At 39.7% G+C, this 24,780-nt stretch overlaps 1 protein-coding gene across 1 annotated transcript in view; it reads right to left on the reverse strand.

Moving 5' to 3' along the window:
• Nucleotides 1-4,219: 4,219 nt before the first annotated feature.
• CD28 (CD28 molecule) overlaps nucleotides 4,220-24,780 on the reverse strand; it is a 34,610-nt gene continuing 14,049 nt past the window's right edge. The window contains exons 2-4 of the mRNA XM_012446340.3: nucleotides 16,474-16,830; nucleotides 14,387-14,511; nucleotides 4,220-9,341 (exon numbers count right to left, since the gene is read on the reverse strand). Of these exons, the coding sequence (XP_012301763.1) occupies nucleotides 9,213-9,341; nucleotides 14,387-14,511; nucleotides 16,474-16,830 (611 nt within the window). The 3' untranslated portion in view covers nucleotides 4,220-9,212. The remainder of the gene's footprint in view (nucleotides 9,342-14,386; nucleotides 14,512-16,473; nucleotides 16,831-24,780) is intronic.

Here is a 24,780-nt window from a genome sequence, read left to right on the forward strand (position 1 = left end):
AGAGCCCAACTAGGACACAGACTAGGAAGTTTCTTCTCTCATTACTCCCCAAAGACAAACTCACCCAATGTAAGTCAAGAAAAGCCAACCAGCTAAATTAGAGCATGCAGAGATTAGGTGAAGGAAAGACTAAAGAAAGGACCGAGGAGATAGATAAATTTTTGTGATATTTAGAACCATTCCATTTTGTGGGGGAGGGGGTAGTATTATTTGGTTTTAACTATTGCTCATCCTAGAAAATTCCTGCTTTGAGGATGGGTATATAACTTCTTCAGTAAAGCTCAGTAACCAAGTGGCAGAAAGGCTAGCATTCCGTCAGGGCCTCAATAGCTCATACATGAGGACATTAGAGAAGATGCTCTCTCCTTTATTAAGCAGTTGCAGAGCTTGATAAGGGGAGCTTGACTAGATTTCAGCCCCCTCCCTTCCCTTCACCAAGGGCCTTTGTGCATGGCACAAAGTGTACACGGTAGCCCTACTTTCTGGAGTAGAAAAATCTTGGGATTTCCCAAAGCTGTTCATCCCAACTCAGAACTGGAATACCATGTGCAAAGTCAGGAGACTTCATTCTGCCAGAAGCATTTTTCATTATGACATCCTAGACTGTTGGCAAAATAATCTTAATCATCTGACCTTTTAGAGGCAATTTCCTGATCTTGGCTGGACAGACCAGGCTAAATGCTCCATTTGGTCCTATTTTTAAATTGCCCAGATGGTGTGAATGGGTGTGTGGCTCAGGGTGCCCCCATATGCTGGGCTGCTTCCAGGAACAATTTGTACCTTGGGTGTAACAAGCAGCTGTAGATGGGAGTAAGGAATGGGGCAAGGGATGGTAAGGGTTAGGTCGGTGCCTTTCTGATCTGAGTAACACTGATTTCATCAGCTACTTGTGAAATGCTGAGCCTTAATGTAGATTCATGAGGGGTTACTCTTAGTCACCCATAAATGGCAGCCAAGTGCAGATTGAAAAAATGAGATAGGTAGAAAGTAGGAGGCCAATTCTGAGACAGCTGCTTCTGATCTCTTCTCCACCCACCCAGAGTTGGATTTGGATGTACTATGTAGGGAAGAATTAGCAGGGAAGTCAAGCCTGCTCATTACATAGGACACAGACCATTTTCTGCCCCTTTCCTTCTTTGCATAGAAATTTGTTTCCTTGGAGATTGCAAGGATCTGATGCTTAGAAAAGAGGGAAGAGTAGAAAGGACTTGAGAGAAAAGTAACAACAGTTCCCAAGACATTTAGGCTTTCATCAATAATATAGGCTGGGCACAGTGGCTCATGCCTGTAATCCCAGCACTTTGGGAGGCCAGGGTGGGTGGATCATTTAAGGCCAAGAGTTCGAGACCAGCCTGGCCAACATGGTGAAACCCCATCTCTACCAAAAAAAAAAAAAAAAAGTACAAAAATTAGCGGAGAGTGGTGGCGTGTGCCTGTCGTCCAAGCTACTCAGGAGACTGAGGCATGAGAATTGCTTAAGCCTGAGAGACAGAGGATGCCGTAAGCTCAGATCATGCTACTGTACTCCAGCCTGGACAACAGAGCAAGACTCTGTCAAAATTAATAATAATAAAAATAAAGAGAAGACTCTGTCATCCTGAAACATCTTCTCATTTCCTTTACTTATAACTTCCCATTTCTTCCATCTCAAATGGCTTTCCTTAAATGAAAGGTCTTCCTTCTTCTTTATTGATCTATGTCCTTCTTTCAGAAGAGATACTTGACACTCATCACTCCCAAGAAGCCTTTACACACATTCGAACAGATTCCTTCTGGTCCTAAAAATGTAGAAGGTGGCTGGAACTCAAAAATAAGCTTTTAGCTAAGGTTGCAGCTTAGATCTAAGTCAAGGATCAGCAAACCGTTGTCCAAAGTCCATGTCCAGCCCACCACCTGCCTTTGTACAGCCCATGAGCTAAAAATGGATTTTCCATGTGTAAATGGTTGGGGGAAAAAAACAAAGGAATAATAATATTGCATGACATGAAAATCATACAAACATCATGTATCAATATCCATAAATAAAGGTTTATTGGAATGCAGCCTCGTTCATTTGTTTATATATTGTTTATGTCTGCTTTCACACTACAATGGCAAAATTGATTATCTAAAGAAGACAGTATAGTCATAAAGCCTAAATTATGTACTATCTGGCCCTTAACAGAAAAAAATTTGCCTATTCCTGGTCTACAACATTGAAAGAGTTAGAGATGTTAAATAGGAACATGTCAAAGAAATCAATTTCAGGCAAACCAACAAAGGCTATCAAGTAGCCACATTAAGTCCCACAATCAAAACTAAGCGGTTACCCTGAGGAGCGGGAAAAGAAAAAAAAATGAAGGAATATACAAAGTACACACTCTACACTTGGTGTGGAGGTAATATCTGTGCTGCTCACTGCCACATCCCTCCCTGTATCTAGCCCGCTTCTTAGTACTGGGCAGATGCCCCTTAACTAGTTCTAGAATGAATGAAGTGGAAGAGAGGAAGGAGAAACATAAAGCAAGTGAAACACGCATTGCATAGGGTTGGGGGTAAGAGGCAGGCTCCCCAACAACAACCTGAAGTTTGTCTACCCTGTGTAATATGTCCAGGTCTCAAAAGTTAGCAGAAATCCCCACTTGGGAAGCTAAGTGTGTGCCCAAGAGATTGAGGAGATGACTAAATAACTATGGTAGCCTGATGCCCATGCAAGATCACCTTTTCCACCCCTTCCTCAGTCACCAGATACAAACATATTTAGTCCAGAAACTAACTTCAGACATGGAGATTAGCAAGGGGAAGGAAATCAAATATAAAGCTCATAAAATAAACAGCACCACTTGTCACTGTTGATCTTTGATTAACTGGCTCTTCTTTCCGAAACAGGGCCTCCTTTTCTTCTTCCTCTCTCTCTCTCTTTCTCTTTGTTTCAGGTGACACCCACACATATCCTTCAGTGTTGGCAGAGATGCTCACTGAGATAACAACTGGAGTTCATGCTGCACATTTTCATCTTTGTGTGTCATCATCACCATGTAAAACCACAACTCTAGGAAAACAAAGCTGTTTGCTGCTCTTTTCAACTGACATTTCCACTCAGCTCATGATTTGTTCTTTGGAGCCAGAGGAGAGTTTCAATCTATCATTGAGATAGCTCTGCCTGATGAAGTGTAAAATCCAGTCCACCCCCACCCTGAAATCCATTCACCTTTCTTCAATTTTTTGTCCCTTCAAATTCCCAGCATCCAAGGACCTTTCAGAGTTTCAACAGGCAAATCAGATAGGAAAATGGGCTTTGGGAAGCACACATTCTAGCCCTGAGAGCTGCACCAAGAATGAGGTCAGCTTGGAAGAGCTGATATATTCTTTGATCACCCAAATTTCATCTCAAGTAATTTTCAGGTGTTGGACCCAGTGTCCACATCCTAAAATGGATGAAAGTCACTCTGAGAAAATGTGTCACCTTCTGTTCTGGTCAGTGGCCTGGGTTTCTAAGTGCTAGGATCCTGTGAATCTTCAAAGAGAAACCACGTATTTCTTCTGGGACGCCAAATCAGAGAAAGCTGAGAGGACCCACCATTCACATGTGTTCTTGATGGGGTGTGATCCCAGTTCACTGCAGCTTCAGCCTCCTAAATAGCTGGGACTACAGGGCTGCACCATCACATTTGGCTAATTTTTTTTTTAAATAGAGACAGGGTCTCCCTATGTTGCCCAGGCTGGTCTTAAACTCCTAGACTCAAGTGATCCCCTTGCATTAGCCTCCCAAAGTGCTGAGATTACAGGCGAGAGTGATCATGTCCAGCCCCAAACTTTCTTATGAGTGCCACTCTCAAATAGTCAAGAGTTAGGCCTCAGTTTAAGAAACACAAATAGATGTTAGAAGCAAAGTTGCCAGACAAGGTTCTGGTCTCCTTTTCAGACCATCCCACTTGCTGCTGCACAGTGTGATGGTCAGGTCCCCATTACAATGGATCCAGAAGCTTCTTTGATTTTTTCTTACCTATCCATTGTCTCTGATCCAGACACGATAGGAGAGAAGAAAGGGTACTGCTTTAAAAAGGAATCAATCTGTTTTACCATACTACAGGGAAAAAGTGAATTCAGGGTTATGGGCAATTGCAATATTTACCCATTTACACAAGCTACAATGTGGTGGAGGTGTTAGGTGAAGTGAAGTTTGCATTTTACTTTGTTTTGAACTTGAATTTCAAGGTACTAGAACCTTTTTACAGAACTGGGTTACACTAGTTTTATTAGCACAGTAAAGGAGTGCTTGTTGAGCAGATTCATTTAATGGCTGACTTTTTTTTTTTTTTACCCATCTTGTTCCTTTCCAATTGATTTGATTTGTCCTATTGAGCTATCCATGAGTAACTAGCTGAGTTCAGTCTTTCTTGGAGTAGTATGAGACATGTAAGCTAATTTTTTTCAAGTTTAATTACCTTTATTAAGTTTAATAAGCTTCATTTCAACAAAGAAAAGAATCAGTTGGGAGATGAACTCATTGCACACCCATTTAATTGACTCTGGATCAGCTTCAGAGTAAAATGTACAACAGAGGAAACAGAAGATGCTACATGAATTATTAGACCAGCTCTTGTGTCTGTTGTTTAAGTGCCTTTCCCTTCCCCTACCCACAAGATGCTGTGTGTGTGCGTGTGTGTGTGCGTGTGACTGTGTGTGTGTGTTATTAGAGTGTTCAGCTATGATATGAGCATGACAGGTGAAGAAGCTGAATCTTCTGTTCCCAGCATTTCCATTTTGAGTTCTTTTTGAATCAAAGCCAGAGAAGGCATTTACAGAATTCGTTGAGGGTAAAATCACCTCAGAAAAAAAGAGCAGCAGGTCAGTAGTAGGATGGGATTTCAACTACAAAGACAACTTTTCAGAAGTCTTAAACTAAAGATATGTTTAAAATATAGCCAGTACTCCATTAAGAGGGAATCTGAGGACTTCAACGGAAAATCAACTTACTCCTGACAGTGACTTAGTTGGCATGACTTTTCTAACAGTATTGGTTTTCCTCACCGCACAAAAATTTCTAAAATGTAAATGAATTTATATTCATCAGATTTTCTTTCACCAGATTTGGCTATATATATATTTTACCTCCTGTTTTTTTAATAAAATGTTTTTGAACTTCTTAACAGGAAAGTAGAAAACAGAACTGGCTCTCTCTCTCTCAAAGTATGATTATAACCTTTAGTCCAATCGTTAATTCATAAGACCATGTAAAACTCATTCACTCAGTCAATAAATATTTATTATATGCCAGGCACTGCTCTGGGCACTGGAGATACAGCAAGAAACAAAGCAAAGTTATTTCCCTCATGGAGCTTATAAACCATAAATAAATAAGTAAAATGTCTGATGTAAGAGATGATAAAATGCTATGGAGAAAAATAAGGAAGCAGACAGGGTGTTGGGGAGTTTATCTAAGGGAGAAGATGACACTTGAGCAAAGACCTGAAGGGTGACGAAGCAAGCCAGGTCATCTATGGAAGGGCATTCCAGACAGAGGAAATAGGACGTGTTAAGGTCCTGAGGTAGGAATATGCCTGTGATGTTTGAGTAGGAATATGTCAGAAAGTATGCATATAGCTTAGGAAAGAGAGACTTCATGAGCCTCAAATGACCTTCCAGATAACAAAGACTCCCTCACCCCAGATCTTGAGAGAGTCTATGTCACTGTCTTTGATCTGGGTTAGTAATAAGTCTATGGCAGTCATGATCCTGGCTCTGGGTCCATTATTGGCACCATCTTCAATCTCCAGCATGTAGTTGAATTTAACACTTTGGGGTCAGTATCCAGGTCTGGTAGAGTTCCCATCTGGCAGTGCAAATGGCTGGGATGAGGAATGAGACATCCATTTGACCATCAACAGCCTCATTAGAATAGCCATGAGGACTGGTGGCTCAGTTAGTTAACCTGAGTGACTGATGAGGTCAAGGCTGAAGTTGGATCTCTCTCAAACTTGAGAGCATTCACATCACACAGAATACATAGGTAAGCCTAGCCTGATATCTCAAAGAGGTCAACCATTGGTCTGATAAGAAATTGTGACTGAAGTCAAGCAAACCAACCAGAAATGTACCCTGCTTGAAGTGAAATTAGTATTTGAAAGTCTAGCTTTTTAAAAAATGGCTAAACAGGAGATTTATACAAGGATTTACCCCACAGTTCTTTTAAATAGCAAGTTCTCTCCAGATTCATTGTCAAAGTGAAGCATATCTAGTCTGAAAGCATATTTTTCTTAATACTGAAAGACAATATTAAAGTACAAATTTAAAGCAGTCATATAGCAGTTTAGTAATTTTATCACTGAATATATAGAACATAATGTACACTTGGTCTCTTTAAATTGGCATGCTTAGTCCAAATAGGTGAGCTCACAATCAAAAATTACAGGAATACCATTAATTTATAAGACTCTTACAATAATAGCAGCAAATGACATTGTTTTCTTCATAACTACCATATCTGAAACTATAAAAGCGTTGCTCCAACCACTGTTTTTGAACCATTTCTTGGTTCATACTAATAGTGAAAATGGACTTCCCTATGTAACATTTCTTCTCTGTTTCTGTGCAGAGTGAGTAAGAAACATCTCAAGTGTGATTCATCTTTAGTAGGCCTACTTTTCCAGTCAGAAAACAAAATCATTTATTACCATTGATCAAGTCTTTCCATTTAAAAAAAAATGTATTTATATATTTGCCACCGCCACTTCTAAACACTCTGCAGCTCTGTCATTTTCAAATACAATCTGATAACTTGGATTGAAGAACTCTGTGTGCCCAAGAAGCTGGCAAGTGGCACAGGTGCCAGGGTAAATTCAACAGTTCTTCATCACCCAAGTACTGCTGGGTTTGATCTTCTTGGGACTGATTAAATTCATGAAAGGGAAGCCCATTTAAAAAATCAACCAAAGTACAGTATTTTCTATCTGGAATCTCAAGATTCCTACTCCACCCCTCCTTCCCACATTGAAAAAAAAATTCAAAGACCTCTTTCTATACATAAAAGTGAGGGGTGCCCTATATTTCATTACAAAATAAACTATTTCAAGAAATAAGAAAATGATGGAAGTTAAGAGGCCCTCATATTATAGCACCTCATCCCTGCGTAGTGGGTTTAAATTTGCATTACAATAGTCCCCTTTTCTTAGGCTATTCCCCTGTTTAATTTTTATACATAATTTATCTATATGGCAATAATGCCAATAGCTAACATTATATGTTAGGCATGCTACTAAATGTCAGGGACAGGCAGAGACAAAGACAGACTTGGGCCATGCCCTCATGGAGATTATAGTATAGGAAGAAACATTTGTGACCATTATCTCCATTTTATAGTTGAAGAACTATCATCTTAGGTGGGCAGTGACTTGCCTGAGGCTATTCAACTAATAACGAGACTTGAACCAAATCATGTGCCTCTAAAATCTAAACTCCTCCAACACTTGAATTAACTGAAGCACGAACAAATGGTGAGGGCCGCCAAAGGGCCATTCTTCAAGGTCCCCAGGCATATTCTAGTTGACTCAAACTGGAGGCAGAAAAATATCCATGGTCATTCCAGGGTCAGGCCCTACCCAGTCCCGTAAGAACTTTGATAATCTCAAAAGACACACTCCAAAATACTTTCCCATGTGAATGGACCTCCAATGTACAGGAGCAGCTGAGTCTAGAGTTTTGGAACTCTGAACCCTAAACCACATAAAGTCCCTGTAGAGGAGCTCTCGCCAAGGCTCCTTCTGCCTGACACCTTCTGGAAGATTGTCACCCAATGATGGCCACCTCCTCAGCACATGGCAAGTATTTCATCATTCCATTCTGTTCTTCCTCCTTCTGAAGAAGCTTCTTGGGACTCATCCCTCACACTCTAATGAATGCTAACATCCCTTCGTCACAGTATTCTCACTTCTCCTACGGACACTCTTTTCGCGTCCCACTTTGGATCTCCACACAAACAATAAAGAGACCAACTGTGCAATCCTGAAGCATATAAAACAGGAAAGCTTCTGCCTGGTCTGATTGGAATGAGCTCTTAGACAAATAATCCTTCATAGTACTTAAATAATTCTGTGGTTTTGTTGTTGTTATCATCGTTTGAGCCAGAGTCTCACTCTATGGCCCAGGCTGGAGTGCAGTGGAGTGATCTTGGCTCACTGCAGCCTCCGCCTCCCAGGTTCAAGCAATTCTCGTGCCTCAGCCTCCTGAGTAGCTGGGATTACAGGTGCCCACCACCAGGCCCGGCTAATTTTTGTATTTTTAGTATAGACCGGGTTTCACCATCTTGACCAGGCTAGTCCTGGCCTCAAGTGATCTGCCCACCTCGGCCTCCCAAAGTGCTGGGATTACAGGTGCGAGCCACTGTACCAGGTCCCATGGTACTGAAATAATTTTGACGTAAAGTGACCTTATTTCCTGACATATTCTTTCTTGATGTAGGAGAACTATTTTATTCTTTCGAAAGTACCTTGTGAACATTAGCACTGAAGTCCCAAACAGGGAGTGAGGAAAGCAAGTTGGTTTACCTGATATTGCTTTGAGGGAATCCCTCATTTGACTAAATCCCTTATTTGGTCAAAATGACTAAATATGGCCAGAATTCATATACTAAAAGGAAATTCATAAACTAAAATTCATAAACTAAAAGGAAAACAGCATTAAATAGGAACTAAGTGGCTCATTTCACGAGTAGGAGACAGTGTTTTAATGTTTTTTAAATATTTGTCTTCTTCTCCCTCCCCCTAATCTAACTTACCCCATCGAACCCACAGATTACACCCATTTAGCCTAAACACCTATTTAACCAAAAGAAATGACTTTCTAGCCTTTCTTCTCCAACTAAAACGTCCGTGGATACCACACTTTTCTTGACTGAGATGTACAGGTGAGTGAGAAAGGAAAGAGGCTCCCAGAATCCACTCCCTTTTTGTTTTCTACACCAACTTCTCAGTCAAGTCAATAAATATAGTAAGTTTGGATGTGGGTCATGGCACTGTAAGACTTGGCCTGCCACAGGAAATCTCTTTAACTTCATTTCAGAGTCTCAAAATGATCTTGATATTTGGTCTAGTCACTCAAGAAAAATCGGCATTGGTGGCCTAACAGGCGCCTGAGGTGGCCGGCTGGAGATGAGGCGGTCATTTCCTATCCAGAGCAGTGATGTTGAGCAGATGGGGGCTGCCAGCCGGCTGGCTTCTGGATAGGCGTCCGTGTCAGGAGCGATAGGCTGCGAAGTCACGTGGCGGGGCGTAGGGCTGGTAGTGCCTGCGGGTAGGCCCGGGGCGGCGGGGAGTCATGTTCATATAGTCACTGTGCAGAAGCCTGCTCCTCCTACTCCTCATCTGCAGAAAAGAGAAGTGTCAGTGTGGAGGGACAATGTCAGGGAAGGAGTTTTAAGACTTTGGGGACAACTATTCATGATATTAACTGTCAAATGACAAATACTAACCTTTTTTGAGTACCTTGGACTTGGGTAATGACTGATCAAACCTAACTACTGACTCTTCAAAATGAACTTGAACTTGAAAAATCTCAATGAAAATATTTTAGAGAAATGCATCCCTGTTACTTTCAATGCTGTCATTTGACCTGAATTCAAAATGCATACTAATTAACATATCCACTGTTGATATCTAATACACTTGAAGGCCCTTCCTCCTTTGACTAGGTTAAAGCCTAACCCTCATTGCAATCTTCTTCCATTAGAATTTGCTTAGCAAGCTGTTTTCCCATAAGTAACCAAAGAGGACCTTCAGCTCCTTCAGAGTCCGGAATAATCACAAATTTGAAAAGATAGGAGTCCATACTAATGGCCATTTACAGTTCTAGACAACTAGTACATTCCTATTTCTTTAGGGGTATGTATTTCTATAAAGACAATAGTGTCACTCCTCTCTCTTCCATAGGCTCAGCTCCCTCAGGATGAATTTCCACCAGGAGTGAGAGAAGTAAGAGCAATAGTTTCACCCACCATGAATCTGAGCAAAGTTTTTGACTAAGGGTTAGGAGCATCATTTCTGGACCAATGTGATAGTAAATTTTACATTTTTTATAAGTGACCCAGAAAACATCAAAAAACAGAAACCCGTCAGATTTCTGGATGCGGAATTCTCTGTTATGAAAAAAGTGCCTAATTCCTGGCACATAGGCTTGATACCTAAGTAGATATGCTGTACATGAATGACATGATACCTAAATGAATAAATAAGTGAATGATTTCAGCCCTGGTTTTGTTCCATACCCTCCTGCCTGAGCACTTCACACCTTCCTTGTCAAAGGGGCATGAGTAAGCGCAAAAGAAAGGTTTGAAAAACACTGACCCCATGTTACTAAACACAGCTAATGTGTTTTAAGGCCTCATCTTCTTCAACTCTCAGCAGCATTCTATACTATTGATAACTCTCTTCTTTTTGTGATACTATTTCTCTTTGTTATCTATGACATCCCAGTTTTTATCCTACCTGTCTGGCTGCTCCTTCCCTGCCTCCTTTGCAAGCTCATCCTTCTCTAACCAGATGTTAGAATTTCTCACTGCTTGGTCCTAGGCCTTCTTCTCTACTCTATCTTCTTTCCCTAGGCAACCTCGTTCACATTCACAGCTTCAATTATCACCTACTCACCCAAATTTATATCTTTGGAATAAACCTCAAAGGCACTCTAAACTCAACATGTCTAAAATAAAACTCAAGAGTTCACCCAAATGCTGTTTTTTTTACCAGTGTTTCTCATCTGAGTGAATGACACTACCATATATACAGTTGCCCAAGACAGACCTCCTAACCTCATCCTTGACACCTCAAACTCCCTTAGTCCCTGTCCCAGGGGACATTTGGTGAAGTCTAAAGACATTTTGGATCTTCACAATGCAGAGGGATGCTACTGGCATCTACCGGGTAGAAGTCAGAGATGCTGCTAAACATCCTATATTGCACAGGGCAGTCCTCTGCAACAAAGAATTGTCTTGGTTCTACATCCTTTCTGTAAATGAAAGACTAGAGCTGTCTTGAGCACAGGATCATAACAGGGCGGAGGTGAGGCCAAGGAATGTCTATCCCCAGATGAGTGTAGAAAACAGCTGGTGATAACCTGGGAAGCATATTTAGTACTTACTCCAACCCTGATGACTCCCCTTGCCAAACCTCCAAGTGTCAGCCTTTGCCTCTGGACACTCAAACCAAACCACAGCTGGTGGAGAGGCCCCAGTAATAAAGGTGTCTTGACTCTCAGGTTCTTCACGTTGCACACAAAGATAATGAAAGGTCTATTCCAGTCAGTCCCGTGCTTATCCTCAAGCGCTTGTCAGATGGCGGACTTACTTATTATCACACTAACTCTAAACACAGCAGTGGGATGAAAATGACAAATGCATGGCTGGAAACAAACACCATGCAGAACCCACAGCACCTATGTGCATCGAGCATGTGTGCATATGTGTGCAGGAAGTACCTACCCTATGTGTCTGTGTCATCTCCTTCAGCAGTGAATGTCAGCTAATGATATGTGATTTCTGAACCACTCCTCCTTCGCCCTTCTTCCCATGCCACCCTTACCCACTTGTCTCCTGGGAATAGCAGAACACAGGGCATATGCAAGGTAGTCTACTTAAGTACATGGTCTTCAAAAATCTAGTGGATTATTATAAAAAGCAGACACTACCTGTCCACATACTATTCACATTCCTCACATTGTGATCTGCAGTGGGGAACATAATGTTTTTTAAAATATTCCTTTAGACTAGGAAAAGGGGCAGCTTTACCAGCACAGCTGCGTAAGTGGAGAATTGAAAGACAGTGACAGGTGCTGGTCTGTGGCAGCTTGACCGAAGGGAATTCTTTATTTATTCAAATGTCAACATCAGGTCAAGAACTGAGATAGAATCTGCAGCTGGTCCCAGAAACCCACGCAGCCTAGAAACCCACTCAACCTAGAACTGCCTACAGTAGCATATCGTAGGCACTCAGGAAGTTCCAGAAAACAGCAACTTTCATCAAGGCACGCTGCAGACCAGCCAAAAATAGGATCTCAGAAAATTACCGAGGAAATAGCTAAACTCTGGGGATCCATAATGGCCTAGATGCCCAGCTCAGCAATGTACTTGTTGCTTAAACAGCAACAGCAGAAGAAGATGACTCCAGAGTAAAAATACTGTGTTATTCAATGAAACGTAGACAAACTTGTACTTGTACTCTTTTGATAAGAGAGTACAAAGACCCAGGTGTGAGATGCAGACAAATGGCAGTTCTTACTGGGTAACTGAACTGACTGCAAGAGGCCACAAATGACAAGACTGCCCAATTCACGGGGAGTCTGTAAGACAAAGTAAAACAAAAATAAATTTTTTTAAGACAAAGCAAGATGAACCTCACTAGGAATTAGTAGTGCTGCCAAGGAGAAACCCAGAGTGTCTGGTGTGTCTGAGTTGAAAGTAAACGGTTTAAACTCATTGAAAGTGAGAAGCTGCTTTTGTCCCTTTGGGTGACTCAAGTCACTCAGTAAATTGATGTCTCATTATACTAACTGACATTCTAATGCATATTTAGAATAAGTTTTCAATAATGAGCAGTGTCCTCTGGCCACTGAAGGTTAAAGTAGTTCCCAAAACTACTTTCTGCAGAGCTAGTAAATTACCTTGACCTAGGTCAGCATGTCACAGGGAAGTGCCTTTCCTGGAGGAGTACCCAAAGGGCCATCGTGCCTGGCCTTTAAGTTAGGAAGTTGAGATTCCCAATGAGAGGATTGAAAAGCCATATGGTAGGCGTAAAAGCCAATGGCCAGAGACTAGGAAGAAATAAAAACTAAGAATTCTAAAAATTCTAAAATTATCAGCAAACACCACAGAGGATCAAAGCTAGAAGGTAAATTGGATGAAGACACCAAGATCTGGAAAGATGAAAGTCAACTAGCATCAGAGGCAGAATTCAGGCGATATTTTACAATACCAATCCCCACCTTCAGGGTTGGGCTACTTGCAGAAGGCAAGCCAGGCAAATTCCTAAGATGATACCTTGTATGAGGAATTTCCAGGAACAAACAACCACTTTGTGTTCTACCCTGCAGCAAGCACAGATTAGGCAACGGGCAGCCTGACAAATGTCCATCTGAGCCCTAGGGTCTTCTGAACTGCAAGGACCATGTGGGGAACAATTGAAAGGTAAACTTCAGCAATAGGCCAAGAAAAGTCTAAAAGAATATAAGACTGGATAATGGGAAGCCATAACTATGGAGCCAGGTCTGTACCCCCAGTCACCAAGCTGATAGTAAACAGGATGGCTTCACATGGTATGGCTTTCAGAAATCACTGACCCATCTATAAATTAGGTAAACATATGGATTATGTCTTAAAGATGAGTATCATACTTCAGGCAGACTCATTTAAATCCTTAATCTGACCTCTCTGGAGGTTATCAATTCATCTATCCAATAAGCATTCATTGGCACCAAATGTACTTAATATCAAATGGAGAATATCAAGAGAAGTAGTGGATGGAGAATATCAAGAGAAATAGTCTTTTATCCTTGAAGAGAATATATTCTTCATTGAATAAGTGACTCACACATGCATGTAACTTCTAGAAAAAAATTCAAAGACAACATGGAGTCAATACATGAGGTATTCTGTACCATACTGTGTGCATAAGAAGTTTCCCAGTAAAAAAAACATTGTCACTCAGGGATCCATTCTCAACTGTAGACACCTTCATCAAAACGTGTTCAAACCTAGGCCAAAAATTCAATGTTGAGGAAAGTAAAGAAAAATACACCACATTTATTACGTAAACATTTGCAAAAGTTGATACTTCAATTCAGCGGTGAGAGCTCAGAAAATTCTAACTCCCATTATAGTTTCATAATGACAGCACCGTACTTGGCCTCACACAATTCAACTACTTCAGAAGAGAAAAAAATATGACTCAGATAAACAGATGTAGTTTCTTTGCTAGGTTTGAATACACGATTTCAGTAGCCAAGTTTCTCATGATTTTTGATCAAGCCAACATTGTACATCAGCTTTAATTGCCTAGCTTCCCAAGTTGCCTAGCTGTTTATACATGCATACGCATTAACACTGTTTTATGTGTCATAATTACATCGCAAAATGGGAAGAAGAAAGGTAACTGCTCCTCATCCCCCCACCCTAATTTGCCCATTTAGCTTCTTATTCTGCCTGGCCACCTACTCAGTGCCTTCTGGGAAATCTAACTCATATCGGATTTTTAGCTCAGATAAAGTTGAACAGGCTAAAAGAAAACCTACTCAACCATGGGGAAAAGAAAATAATCTCATCATATATTAAACAGAAAATAAACCACATAGGCAAACTTCTTGAATATGTTCAGATTGCATGTGCAGTGGAAAAGTTACATAAAAGCAGTGCTGCTTCTCTTACCCAGAAAACACTAAGGGCCACTGTTACTAGCAAGCTGTAGGAAGCCAGGACTCCACCAACCACTGCCAGTGCCCAGAAGGGCTGAGAAGGTCCAGAAAATGAGGGACCTGGACAAAGGTGTTTCCCTGAAAAATAAAATAGAGTGGATTAAATGATACAGGAATAGCAATTGAGTACATTTCCTTCCTTGTGAACATCAGAGAAAAATGTGAAAGAAATAAAAATATTTAAAATACCATCAGCTTAGAGTATATAGATTTCTGCTTTGAGATTCACCCAACCCCACCACTGACCATGACCTGGTCAGTTTTCATGACTACATTTGAAAGCCATTACTTTAGGGTAGTACACTGGAGACTTGTGTTCACTTGACTCTGTGGAATCTACTGTGTGATTCAAAATGGTAACTTCCAATGGCCTTAACCTAACTTCACCCCTTTCTTCCATCAGAAGATAGTTAATCAGGACCCGAAACTGCATCCTTGGAATAAGTTGAATAAAATACATGTTTTCAAACCTTAAAAAAGTCATCAGCCTAATATGGTAGTAGAACACTGGACTGGTAATCAGAGGATAAATTTCTAGCTCCAAGGCCATCTAATAGATTATATGATGACGAACAAGTAGCTTTTTATCTTTGGGACTCAAAAGGGGATGAGAAGGAACCTGTAGAGTTCTATTCAAAATTAGAGAAAATTAGAACTAGAAAGCATACCAATAATCCTCTAGTCCACTGATTTTCAATTCTAGCTGCACATTAAATTATCTGATGAAGTTTGAAAATATAACAATGTCCAGCACCCCTTCCTCAACCCATATCAATTACATCAGAATCTCAATGCCTGGAACGAGGCATTGATATTCCTTTTAAAACCTACTCAAATTCATGATATGCAGACAGGATTGAAAATTACTAAGTACAGGATCATTGGTGTCCTTCCCAGTTCTACTATAAATGACATATTATGTGTATATGTGTGTACACATATATGTAAAATACTATCCTAAAGTAGTAGTATCATTCATATAGGAAAAAATATTTCACTCTTAGCTTCAAGCAAAATAGCATAATTGTTTAACGTTTGACTTGATACAATCAAAATATTCTGCTTGGACATTGTAGATATTAGAAATCTAAATGGGACTCAGCAAACAAAATATTCACACATGAATTGTCTCTATTTTGCCGGAACACAAAAGCTAATCTGCCACATTAAGTTAATGGTTCTTTCTTTATTTAGTATCCTATTTTTCATCAGCACGGCTCTGTTCCAGCATAGAAGAAAAACCATTAATGGCATTATGCTAGGATTCGATATAAAACTGAACATGTATTTTTCTTATCATTCCACAAAAGGGAAAATCTATGAAGTATACACAAAGTATGCCAAAAAAATCAAATTTTACTTGTTGCTATCAATAAACTATATTCTTTTGAGTTGGGAATCATGATTTTTCTCCCCACCATTTAGAGAGAACATAACATCAACAAAAGCTCAGTAGACTTATTTTCACTAATTCACGAATAGTGCTTAATAATTATATTGAGTTTTTGACTATGAAAAAGTTAGGTGACTTATTCAAGATCGCAGAGTTGATTAATAGCAAATTTCATGTCCCCTGGTTTCTAGTTCAGCATTCTTTGTATGTTTAAGAAAATGGAAAGGTACTTTTACAGAGGAAAGTTATGGACCCCCAAAAAATAATTACTTAGAACTGAGTCTTCCTGAATCTTAACCCATTAGAGCCAGCTGTTAGTTGAGGGCACCTGGGCTTACATTTTAATGGTAACCTTTTTTCTGCCATGACCCACTCGAATTGAGAAAAATGAATGATCTAGTCCCACATGCTGCAACTTTATCACTTATTCTCCCACTCAATGTCAGCAAAGGAAAATAAAGATATTCAAAATATAACCTTGAAACTCTACAGTAAAAGGAAAAAACTTTCTGAAAACATTATTTGTCTTTGTTAGTATCAAATCACTTAGGCCTTATTCAACCCTACCACTGACCAAGACCTAGTTTTCTGGACTGCATTTGAAAACCATCACTTTAGGGTGGTATACTGGTAAAGTTATATGTTACCTTTCACGTGGATAATGGTTCCATTGCTCTTCTCGCTGTCTAGGTAAGGAGGAGGATACATGATTTCAATTTTGCAGAAGTAAATATCTGTTTGGTTAACATACAAATTCTGGAGGTAGAATGTCACTGATTCATTCCCCAATTTCCCATCACAGTTGAACCCCGTTGCTGAGTTAACCTGAAGCAACTGGGAGTAATTCCCATGCACAACACAGACTTGCACAGCACTATCCACTCCTTTGTGAAGGGATGCCTGGAACTGCCTTGAGAAGAGATTGCAGGAATACTTGCAGGTAAGGTTGACCGCGTTGTCATACGCCTCAAGCATGGGCAACTGCTTCACCAAAATCTTGTTTCCTGGGGGAAAAAATCATTTGCTTATAACAAGAATATAAGGACAATTTTTATTCCTGAAAGCAAAATGTATTAATTAACTGAATGAACAGATCTCCAGCAAAGGCTTTCTCTTGGCAGAAAATGTAGGACCTCTTGGGGGGATAATTATACTGAGAGTTCAAAAGTTAACATTTTGATATTATTTTCGTCCTCTTTTGAATGGAACAATGGAGCATGTTTTCACCTGGAAGGCAGCACATGACTTTCTGTTGGCAATGAGCACCACAGCCATGCACTCACAATTTTTGAATCTCTTCCTAAGACATTAATATTAATTATGCATTGGGCCAATTTCCTGATGGAGTGATATACTTGGAGGTAGTTTTATTACCTGACACAGACACGCAAATAGATTTGTTTGTTTGATTGGTTGGTTGGTTGGTTGGTTGGTTTCTGAGACAGTCTTACTCTGTTACCCAGGCCGGAGTGCAGTGGTGCAATCTTGGCTCACTGCAACCTCCACCACCCAAATTCAAACAATTCTCCTGCCTCAGCCTCCTGAGTAGCTGGGATTACAGGCATGCACCACTACGCCTGGCTAATTTTTATATTTTTTTAGTATAGACAGGGTTCCACCATGTTAGCTAGGCTGGTCTCAAACTCCTAGCCTCAAGTGATCCACCCGCCTCAGCCTCCCAAAGTGCTGGAATTATAGGTATAAGCCACCACGCCCAGTCTACAGATAGATTTGTTTTTAAGTTGTGATATGGGATTTTGTAAAGGAATTAAAATATTTTGAAACGTTTTTACTTTATTTATTGCCCATTCCAAGAGTGGGATGAAGAGATAAGAAAAAATGTAACCCAAAAGTTTGCTTTAATTTGTTTTCCACACCAAATTCATAGAATAGCCTCCTCAAGAAATTCATAGATTTATGCCCTTAAATCATAAAAGGTGAAAGAGTCTTACAGGAGTTATCTCTCTGGTCCATCATCTACATTTACTCCTATCCCAATAAAACATCAAAGAACCTGGAGACCATTTAGTTCAATCTTTAAAAGCACAGAAACTGAAACTAGGTTATCAACTCCATAAGGGAAGAGAACACATTGTCTCATTTCCCATGGTATCCCCACTGCTGGCACATGACAGTATTATTTCTTTTTTTTCTTTTTCCTAATGACTGTATAAGGCCTAGAAACATTAGCTGGTTTGTCTAAAGTCACCAAACAAATGGTGAGCAAAGCCAGAACTAAAACCCAAGTTGTCTACAACCAACTGAGAAATAGAACACTGAAGCACTGAGAATCAACTTTGCAACCAAGAGAACTTCCAAAATGTTTCTACAACAACAAACCACTTTGTGTCTTTGATTCAAATTTCAATATAAACAAAAGCATTTTTTTTGCTGTTGTTTGGGTTATGCTAATAATTATTTACCTACTTGCGTTTTCTTTATTTGAAACTACATCCCATATACCCACACCAAAGAGCCAAATAGAATCAGATTCATTTTTAAATGAAATTTACAATTTCACTGAATTTGAATTCATACATACAGGTGTTTTGTTTTTGTTTTGCCAAGAAGGGAGTGGCAGAGAACTAAATTAATAGTAGCTTTTTGTCTCCTACATAATCAACAATGCTGGCAGGCATGATGGCTCACACCTTTGTGATCCTAGCACTTTGGGAGGCCAAGGTGGGAAGATTGCTTGAACCCAGGAGTTCAACACCAGACTGGGCAACATAGCAAGACCCCATCTCTACAAAATTCTTTTTTTTAAAAAATCAATGCTGTTTATATCAAGAACTTTAAAATGAAAAAATATCTGTGCTCAGGTCCTCCCACTTCTGGAAATTCTGATTTAATTGGTCTAGGCTGGGGAGACAGGTGGAGAAGGATTAAGTTTTTTTATTTTAGATAATAACTTTATTGAGGTATAATTCAGTTACTATAAAGTTTGCTGTCTTAAAGTGTAAAATTCAGAGATTTTTTAAACATATTCACAAAGTTATGAATGAATCACCACTATCTGATTCCAGAATATTTTCATTACTCCAAAAAGAAATACTATGGTCATTTACCATCACCCCTCTTCTTCCCTCCCTTAAATCCCTGGAAACCACTAATCTACTTTGGTCCTATGAATTTGCCTACTCTGGACCTTTTTAATAAATAGAATCATACACTATATGGCTTTTTGTGTCTGCTTCTTTCACTTAGCATAATGTTTTCAAGGTTCATCCATGGTGTACCATGCATCAGAACTTCATCACTCTTTATGGCCAAATAATATTCCATTGTATTTTCCATTTGTTTTTCCATTCATCACTTTTTGGCTACTATGAATAACGCTGCTGTGAGCATTTGCATACAGATTTTTATGTGGACATATGTTTTCAACTCTCTTAGGTATTTATCAGGAGTGAAATTGCTGGATCATGTGGTAACTCTATGTTTAACTTTTTGAGCAATTGCCAAACTGTTTCCAAAGCAACTGCACCATCGTACATTCTCACTAGCAGTGAATGAGGGCTCCACTTTATCCTTATCCTTGTCCACACTTGTTATTGTCCATCTTTTCTGTTATAGCCATCCTGGTGGATATGAAGTGATATCTCATCATGGTTTGATTTGCATTACTCTGATAACTAATGGTATTATTTATCTTTTCATGTGTTTATTAGCCATTGGTCTATTCTTTTTAGAGAAATGTCTATTCAGATTATTTGCCCATTTATTAACTAGTTATTTATCTTTTTCTTATTGAATTACAGAGTTATTTATACATTTTTTATACTTTTTTTTTGACAGAGTCTCGTTCTGTCGCCTCGGCTGGAGTGCAGTGGCACGATCTTGGCTCACTGCAACCTCTGCTGCCTGGGATCAAGTGATTTTCCTGCCTCAGCCTCCCAAGTAGCTAGAATTGGTGGTGCCCACCATCACGCCCGCTAATTTTTTTATTTTTAGTAGAGATGGGATTTCTCCATGTGGGCCAGGCTGGTCTCAAACTCCCGACCTCAGGTGATCCTCCTGTCTCAGCCTTGATACAAGTTCCTTATCAGATATGTAATATGCAAATATTTTCTCTCATTCTGTGAATTGTCTTTCATGTTGCCTTAAAAGTTCTCCCACTTGATTCTAATATTCAACTGAGTTAAAAGCCACTATGGCCTAGTGGAAATCTAAAAGCCTTCAGTTTTCCAAGGCTAATTAAATCAGAATCTCTGGGTATAGGACCCAGGCATCCATTTATTTTTTTTTTAAGTTTATCTAGTAATTCTAAAGATGGCAGTCAAGTTTGAGAACCAATGGTGTAACAGAGGAAAACTAACTTCTTATCCTCAAATAGGCCTCCACAGGCTTTTCCAACATCATTTCCTCAAAGCAAAACCCTCCTAATTAGGCAGATCATTTAAGCCAATATCCCAGGAACACACTGTGAGTATTCCTACCTCCAAGTATTGTCTACTAACTCCTTGGCACAGAGCACCACTCCCTTCTCAGGTCTCAAAATGATTACTGTCACTATCGCTCACTTGACAGTTGGTCGAGTTCTACCTTTTGAACAACTCTTGTTTCACATGCTTCAATTGCTTAGCTTTGAATTCATGTGCATTTCCCCTAGGCCCCTGGTTTCCAGCCTCTTGACAGAAAAGACCACATATTATGCTTCTTTACCTAACGCAGTGTGACTAATAGACTCTCATTAAATAATTGTTAGAGTGAAAGATGGTTGATCGGACTGTACTATTGTCATCGGCAGCTAGGTCTGACTACCATCTCATTAAATCCTTTTTCAAAACCTATGTCAACAACTTTAACATCACTTATTATTTGTTCCACAAATATTTTGCAAAAGCACTGAAAAGTAATCATGCTAAGAATCAAAAATTTCAACCTACCTTAGTACAAACATTCAATTTGTACGTTGTTGTTGTTGCTTTTGATTTATTTTATTTGTTTCCTTTTTTTACTTAGAAGGAGTCATTAGGTCAGTTTTGATTGGAAGAGCAACCAACTACAGCAAGAAACACCAGTACCTCCCTTCCTTTTCAGAGAGTGCACGTTAGGCATTTGTATTTCTGCTTGCTCACCAAACCCCCCAATTGTGTTTCTGTTGCTAATTATTTGGCTTCTGTTTTAATGCACATTCAAACTCTTCCTGATCTGCCTTTGTGAGCTGATATAAAGAAAAAGATGATAATGAGAATAGGACTTCTTTATGGGGATAAAAAAACAAGTGTGGGTGGGCTGGAGAGAAATCCCAGATGACTCCCCAGTTTGATTCCCTCTCCCAGCACCCACAGTGAGGTGGAGAGGAGAAAGGGAGAGGGAGGAAGGAAGAAAAGCTATGGCATCTTGAGTCCAGTGGTTTGCTGAGTATGTCTTGTCTAACTTAGGGTGTGACATGCTCCTAAGATGCACATGGGAGAGAAGAATTGATTTCCCCAAAATGAATGGCACTCAATTCCTGTCCCTGGGCAGCTCACGATCTGGTGGGGAAGAAAGATATAAATAGACTCTACTTTAAACACAGTGACACCGTGATCTGCACAAAGCTTCTGGGGGCAACTGGGAACCCAGCTAACGTATCTCCAGAGATGACTGTTGACCTGAGTCCTGAAGGATTATACATACGTGGATTTGACCAACTTTTACTAAGTAAAAGTTAGCAGGGCTAAGATGTATCTTTGTACTGGGGACCGGGGTACGGTGGGAGAGTGTGTGTTTGGGCTGAGGGTGAGTTATGGAACTGTGGGGAGGATAAGACAAAGAGAGAAAAAGAGCAGTCTGGGCAATGGAGATGAGGAGGGTAAGAAAGAGTGTGGCAGACATGGGGGATTACAGCTACCTCCTTTTTTCTGGTCCATGAGTTACGAAAGACAAGATTGCCAAAGCAATTATAGTTCATGCCATTAGAGAGTTTGAGCTCTCTTCTGCAGGTGACGAAGATCTATTGAAGGCTTTTAGGCAGAAAAGTGATGCGCATGACTTTTCATTTTATATAGATCACTTTAGCAACAACATGGAAGGTAACTTTGAAGGATGTAAGAGTGAAAACATGTAGACCAGTTAGGATATAGTTGCAGTAGTCTAGCCAAGAGGTGATAAGAGACTTGGCTATGGTTTGAAAGAAGTGAATAGACTTGAGAAATATTTATAGGCTACACTTTGCAAAACTCAACATTGGCTTAGACGTGGTAAGTGACAAAGGAGGAGGAGTTAAAAATGGCTGTCCTTAGGCTGCACAGACCAACCAGCAACTGTTTTCCCTTTGCCCTAAATCTCTTTTCACTCATCTCTTCTTCATTACAAGACCACAATAGGCAGCTCAGAAATCGAGGTGCAGTTTGGACATCTGGGACATGAAGAAGACATTCTTCCAAACTGAGTTATCATTGCAAAGAAAATACAAATTAATTCAAAGTTTACTGAGAACACAGTGGACTCTTAGGCGCTTATTTCAGTATTTGCTGTTTTTCAGAAGGCAGAAGCAGCGATCCTTCTCTCCTAAAACGATTTTTCCTTCACAAGGCTTAATTTAGTGAGATAACTAGAAGATAGATTTTCCTTCTGTCCATCATGGGGACTCCAAATTTCAACCTCAGCCTTGTTGAGACTGATTGGATTTCTCTTGAACCTATTCTACTTCAGCACTACAGACTGAGCACTTTCTCAGGAAGGAGCAATGCAAGGCCCCATTGTCTAGGCTGGCTGTTACATATTCAATATTCTCTTGGTTGATGGCATGTCCAGCAACTGAGCAAGGACACAAAAAATGCTTTACTTTGTGACTCTTTGTGCTAAGATTTTGCTTGGAAAGAGCTTGAAAACTATGGGTTTTCAATAAGGCCATTTGATGAAAAGCCATCCAATTTATCGATTATGTTTACTTTCCTCCCTCTTCTTTGTCAACATAGATCATTTTTAAATTAGCTGGCTCTCAAACGTAGATACTATGCTTGAAATAGTTTGCTTACTATGTGTTAATATGTAGCTAACAGCCTCCCAGTTTAGAATTCAAGCTAAGTTCAAGGTGGCTGATAAAATCTCTTGTTTATCAATATTTATATCCTTATAGCATTTGGTCCCACCTTGGTTCAAGTCAACAATTCAGACAAGCCCAAATGGGAAACTATCTCATAGGACCTCAAAATCTATTTCTGCTTTGTGAGACACTAAATGAAAGAAATTTACTTTTGGTGCTAGAAAAAGATAACCAGTGACTCTAAGTGATACTGAGTATGTGTGATCATTATGACTTCAAGTAAACACAATAATTCTGATTTCTCTTATTTTCTTTTAAAATGGGGCATGTGTAAAAATGCACACCCCTTGCTCTATGACAGTGAAGTAAAAACATGGAGAACTCAAAGTAGCTGATAATCAGAATATCAGATGACATTTGGCTTTGATATGTATTTTGGTTCTCTGAGTTTTTGAAAATCCATAGTACTTCAAATAAAGTAAGGATATATTATAAATGCAAGGATGTATCACAAATGTAAGGACATATCTAGACTCAGAAGAAACCCAAATAGTTAGCTCCCTCATCGTAACTTCTGTTTGATCCAGTTCATGCTAGCAGTGGAAAGCATTCTTCTTAGGCTACTTGGGTATTAGCAGACCTAGCCCTTTCCCTATGAATATTTGATTTTCCTTCTTGTGAGTATTCAGTTAAGGTCTACCTAGGTCAAACCTACTAGGTTAGAAGAAACATTGTCAACCCATCCATTTTCTTTGCTTACATTATCAAAAGATTGGCCTGACTGACATGTCTCTAACTGAATTGACAAGTTGTTTTGATGATAAATTTAGTGCTTTGCTTTTCAAAGCCTTTCCTAGCAGCTAAACAAGCTAAAGGTGTGGAGACAGGAAGCACTAACCTCAAACCTCTTTCCCTCACAGCTCCTGCTTAACAGGCAACATGAAGAGTGAGATCGGAGGTAAGAAGGTACTTATCTGCTGCTTGTGAGCAAGGCAGTGAGAGCTAAAAGATTTCCCACAGATAATTTGTGAATCTTGTGATATAGCCGACTTCAGGAAAATTGAAACTTGCTTGAACTTCCATGAAAATGGCAGTGGGTGGTGGGAAGCTTGGTTTCAAAAAAAAAACAAACAAAAACTTGCCTTTTACACCTCTTATAAACGGATCAATTACCATATTTAGTAACCAGGTCAACCCTCTGCACAGATGGGGTAGTAACCATCTCTAAGGTGTGGCTCCCAGCATCAAAGAACCCTGACCTTAAAAGGACCCTCCCACCAGCTCAGTTAATGCTTAGATTTCCAAAGAAAATGAAGCCTAAAATGCACTATGGGAAACACATTGGCTTAAATGAGTAACTATGGCTTTCATTCACAGGGCTATAAAATGCTCTCTATTATTTTATCTCATCTGAACTCTATATTCAACTGTGAAGTAAATAGACAGGACAGTCATCCTTATGCCTGTTTTACAGATAGGGAAACTGAGGTCAAAGAGGCAGGTGAGTTGTCCAAGGTTACAGGAAACATAAATGATCCTTGAGATTAAAGATCATGCCTCGTGATTTCTAATCTATTGTTCATTTCCCTCTGCCATGTTGCATCAAAATTTCAACACAATTTCAGTGGTTGGTTCTAGATCCTCTCAAAGTTGGACTTGATAGGGAAGATGGTACTAGATGTCTGGAGTGAGGGTTAGGGAAGAGATTACCATTAAGTAGGGGAGTGAATTGAATGGGAAGAGGACCAGAACAAAATAAATGTCATTTTCCCCACCATTTTATTAGAGTCTTATCCTGCAAAAAAAAAAAAAAAAAACTCAACTGGAAGGAAACTTGGAGATGATCTACGCCAATCCCTTATTTTAAAGAAGAGGCCATTGGGGTGGGGATGGGGAAAAAGAAGTAGATGACTTTTCAAACAAGGTCACGCAAATAATGGAAGGGCTAAGATGCAATTTATTTATTTAGGCATCTAGG

This window comes from Aotus nancymaae, unplaced genomic scaffold, assembly GCF_030222135.1.
Source record: "Aotus nancymaae isolate 86718 unplaced genomic scaffold, 86718_ANA_hifiasm-v0.15.2.pri h1tg000008l, whole genome shotgun sequence".
Classification (NCBI taxonomy): domain Eukaryota; kingdom Metazoa; phylum Chordata; class Mammalia; order Primates; family Aotidae; genus Aotus; species Aotus nancymaae.